The sequence below is a fragment of the Pleuronectes platessa genome, chromosome 15 (assembly GCF_947347685.1).
Source record: "Pleuronectes platessa chromosome 15, fPlePla1.1, whole genome shotgun sequence".
Lineage (NCBI taxonomy): Eukaryota > Metazoa > Chordata > Actinopteri > Pleuronectiformes > Pleuronectidae > Pleuronectes > Pleuronectes platessa.
In genome coordinates, this window is record NC_070640.1 from 22,597,513 (window position 1) to 22,602,074 (window position 4,562).

At 36.7% G+C, this 4,562-nt stretch overlaps 1 protein-coding gene across 1 annotated transcript; it reads left to right on the forward strand.

Annotated features, from left to right (window-relative positions):
- Positions 1–265: 265 nt before the first annotated feature.
- LOC128457456 (G2/M phase-specific E3 ubiquitin-protein ligase-like) lies at positions 266–3,604 on the forward strand. The gene is made up of 7 exons (XM_053442143.1): positions 266–435; positions 524–610; positions 875–1,128; positions 1,316–1,444; positions 1,860–2,000; positions 2,595–2,706; positions 3,018–3,604. Exons 1-7 carry the CDS (start codon positions 300–302, stop codon positions 3,233–3,235), a joined length of 1,077 nt encoding a protein of 358 aa, XP_053298118.1. The 5' UTR covers positions 266–299; the 3' UTR covers positions 3,236–3,604.
- The last annotated feature ends 958 nt before the right edge of the window (positions 3,605–4,562 follow it).

Below are 4,562 nucleotides of genomic sequence, written 5' to 3' on the forward strand. Positions count from 1 at the left end.
GATGGTAGGTGGCAATTCTTTACAGTAAAAAGCAGTCTTAGCAAAGTCTTCATAGCACACCATTATTAACTCACATATTCATTTATGTAATCAATACTTTTTTGTTACTGTTACACTGTTTATGTCAAAGTAAGGCTTAATGGCTTTCGCTTATGATTGGAGTCCAATCGAATCCAATTTTTTTGCTATCTTTACAGTCAAACATGAATAATAAAAAACATATTTTTTTCTTATTAGGGTGGTTAACAACCAGTGACCCCACCAAGGCCATATCTCAGTGTGTGGACAACTATCTCCGTATGCATAAAATGGAGAGTCCCTTATTTCTCAGCATGGACTTAAGAAGAAGTCCGGCTGAACAGGACATGGCCCTCATCTCCTTTTACAAGCAACCTAATGTGGAATGGGGACGACCTCTGAATTCCAGACTTGAAGGTTGCTCCAATATCAATTTTCAGTTGCCCCAAAATAATTCCAAGTATTTCTTTTAATTTATTCTGTCAAACCAAACCTTGTGTTACAGGAGATACTGCTATTGGCCAGGGTGTAACCCGCTTTTTTTTCTCAACATGCATCGAAAAGCTGAAGTCTGGATTTTGCATAAATTTTGGTATGTATGTTAGCTGTATGGCATCCTCTTTTTTTGTTGTTTAATGTTTATTCTAAGTAGCATATTAAAGATTCCCCCCATAAAATTATTTTAAATAACAACTATACAAGTTTGTCATATCTTAGTTGTGATGCTGTATCCTGAATGTTCAAAGAATTCTATCAAATGTATAATAGCTGTACTGTAGAGAACTGGAGTCTCCAGTCCATCACAGATAGTAAAAACCATGTTGTTGTCATTTAATGTTTTTAATGTCTTGAACAGCAAACGCCAATGTTACACGGCTTTTCGAAGGAGAGCCTGGACATTTAGTCCCCTCAGCCTCTCACTTTCTGGTTGAAAGTGACATGTTCATGGTGGCTGGGAGAATGGTAGGCCACTCTTTTCTTCATGGAGGACCATGCCTGGCTGGACTCAGCCCTGCTATTGTCCATGTACTACTTGGTGGTAGTCCTGAAACTACCACAGTTACACTGGAGGACTGTCCAGACCTGGACATAAGAGAAACGATCAGGCTTGTATGTTATACAAATAAAGTTATTTATTTGATGTTATATTTTATGAACAGTGCACTGTGCATTGTGTATCCATTGTCCTTGATGAGTGATGCTTATATTTGGCCAACTCATACTGCACATTGTACCTGGCATTACTCAACTTTTTTTTTTTAATCGCCTAACAACTTATTTTGCCTCTTGTCTAAAGCTTGAAGGGGAATCCACACTGTCAGAGAAGGATGCAGGAAGTGTCCAGGAATTGGCCTATGCCTGGGACCTCCCATCCCTTACCGAGAAGAACAGGAGATGGATTTTTGAGAAGCTTCTGATCCATGCTGTGAGTGAAAATTTAAGAAATGTGTGCTTCCAAAAGTTACAAGTTTGTTTGTTTTTATCATCTGAGTAATATGCACATTGCTAAATTTATCTGTCTGACAAAGTTAATTACACTTTTTCTGATTCATTTGCAAGGAAACAAACTGTCATGGATGATGTTGTAAAATGTATGTGACAAGTTATTTTCCTGGAAACATAATAGTTGGTGGATGGTCAGTAATAAATGCAAATTAGGTTTATCAGTGAGCATGAGGACAGTATCATATAACTTCATTCACTAGTGGATATAAACATAACAGATGAATTTAAATGTTATTATTTTCTTGAAAATAATGTTTTTCTAATATTTTACTCTGAGATTGCTTTAGGATGAGTAATGTTATGGGATATACCCTTTGTCATGTTACTATTAACAGGTGATCGGCCGTGTCACAAGACAAATAAAACAGTTTCGACGAGGTCTTAAAGAAACCTCAATGTGGACAATGCTGACCCAACGACCTGACACAGTGGCCTTGCTTCTCCCAAAAGAGGGAGGTGCGAATATCAGCCCTGAGGTAATTTTTTATTACTCTGATCTTGTAATGTTTGTAATTTTTTCTTACTATGCCATTGCCAATTACAGTTCATACCTGGTCAGCATCTATTATGGTCCATGTTCAAGCTTGTTCTTAATATTTATGTGTTCCTACATACTATTCCCTTTCCCTGAATCATCAACTTTCCAAAAGTACCAACTACTGATGTATCATCAAAACCTACAAAAGTGATATGCAATACAATGATGATAAAGATGTACAAGTTTCTCATAAACATGAAACTCATGGAAAAGTCATAAAATTAGAACACTATTTTTAAGGCCTGGAAATAGTTTGGAATTACTGGAATGGTTTTCAAAACTTTTTTTATGTATACTGTTTTGGTTGTTTGTCCTCCTCTCCTCCTCTTTCTCCCGGAGTAACAGTCTCATTATTGCACCCTTTGATGGATGTATAGGCCTGCCTATTTTTAAATACTTAAATATTGTAATGGAAATGGGATAAAACATTATTTAAATTTCATGGAAAATTTTTAAAAATCATTGGTGAAAATGTGTGGGAACCCTTAATAGAAAAATGATTCAGTGCTCTCTTATATTATTTTCAATGCAGGTACTTCTTCAGCGAATCATTTGGCCCTGTGAGGATGCCGATGATGATGCCGATTATTCAGTTGACACCAGATGCCGCATGACAGGCTATCTTCGACAGTTCATTGTGAATGGTAGGTTTACAAAATACGTTTGAAAGTGGCTACTTGGCTGTTTAAATGTTCAATATGCACATTGTGGGTGGATTTTTTTAATATTGTCATTTTGCTGTTTTTAGCTCAATAGTCAGTAGTCTAACTGGTCTCATTCTAAAAATGACTTTTATTTTAACAACTTATCTTAAGAGTTAGACTTCTCTTCTATTGCGTATAGGCTGTTAATGCCAGGCTCTGTCATTTACCCTAATGATAAGTAAAGTCAAATTATATATTTTTTTGTCATTTGATTTGTTCATCGTTCAATAATTTTTTCATCTCCTCCATAGCAACACCAACTGAATTGACTAATCTGGTCAAATTCTGGACCGGGTGGGAGATTCTACCAATGAGACCCTCTGTAGAGGTAGTCATGGGCCGATACCCCACAGCCTCCACCTGCTTCGAGACCTTATGCATCCCAGGGCATTACAAAGATTATAAATCTTTTGAAAGTGACATTCAGGCCTGTATTTGCTCTTGCCAAACAGGATTTGGCCTTGTGTGAGAGACAAGATTTGATCTTGTACGAAATGTTGATGTAACTTTGTTGGCTGTTAAAAATGTTGACTGTTATGCAACAAGTATTAATGTTTAAAGAGTTGGCTGAATTGTTATACTTGCCCAGCCCTCACCAAATTGATACACTTGATTAAGTGATATTGCTTGTTTTTTGGCATTAGACACATCTGAGGTTGAAAAAGTTTTAAACGTTAACGGATTTTATTTTGTCACCGTTACATCTGGAGGGCTTGAATGCCCTTTGCAGTTTTACTAAAACAAATGTCAATTTCACACACATACAATGGTGGTGTGCATAAAGTTGCACGAGGTTTTTGGCAACATGTTCATTATAAACAATCTCTGCAGACAAATAAATCATTAATCCAGGAGTTATGTGGACTTGACTGTAGTGGTTTCACTGTTACAGCTGAAGAAGATGCAAGTCTTTGCAGAATTACAAAACAAATGCCGATATTCAGCTTTCACATAAAAATGTGGTACATGGCTCATTCCTTTAGATGTCAAACAAATAACAGAACATTTCTGGAATGAAATGAAATATGACAAATCAAATAAGTTCTGAGAGTCTAAAATAGTTTAAAGCTGAGTACTGTAGCTAAGTCATTCTGAATCTATTGTATCTTGTTTCCTTTTTAACAGCTCAAAACTCTCCTCCCGTTTCCTTACAGCACACAAATTAAAACTGTGTGTTGTATATGATTATGTGGTGGTTTGGGGACCGGTACAGCAGGTACAGTATGCGCTAAATGTATCTTGTGTCAGTTGTCACAGGATACAAGATCTAGTTAAAGTGCAAAAGTTCTTGCTATTATATTTTGTACAAACAATACATGAGAAATCAATTTCTCATAAAACAAAATCAGTTTATCAGTTAAACATTTTTCAGTAATGGACTAAAATTAAAGATCTTTTCAAGATATTACTTTGATGTGATTTGTGGAGGTAAGGTTGCTGAGATAATTCTGTTTCTCTTGCTGACTAACTGTCCTTAGTGGCCCAGCCATTAAGGCAGGGGTGTCAAACATGTGGCCCGAGGGCTAAATCAGTGCTTACATCAAAGCTTTGACAACATCCATTTAGTTTGTTGCTCTCAATTCAGTTGTTTTACAGAGAAAGAAATTGCTCACAGAACTGAACAGTGGCAATGTAAATATCACAGCCAAAGGACTGGGATGCAGCTCTTGGGTTAACTGCATCTCCTAAAGATGTTATTTGTTCATCAGTCAGCAGGCAATCTGCATCTGGAACAATGATGCTTGAGTGGTCATCATGGGGAAGTCCACTGTTTTCCCACTCAATATCTGGAATGT

Coding starts and splice junctions, on each gene's coding strand:
- LOC128457456 (XM_053442143.1), top strand. CDS start 300: ATGCATAAAATGGAGAGTCCCTTATTTCTCAGCATGGACTTAAGAAGA. Junction 611..874: donor TGGATTTTGCATAAATTTTG/GTATGTATGTTA, acceptor TGTCTTGAACAG/CAAACGCCAATGTTACACGG. Junction 1,129..1,315: donor TAAGAGAAACGATCAGGCTT/GTATGTTATACA, acceptor TCTTGTCTAAAG/CTTGAAGGGGAATCCACACT.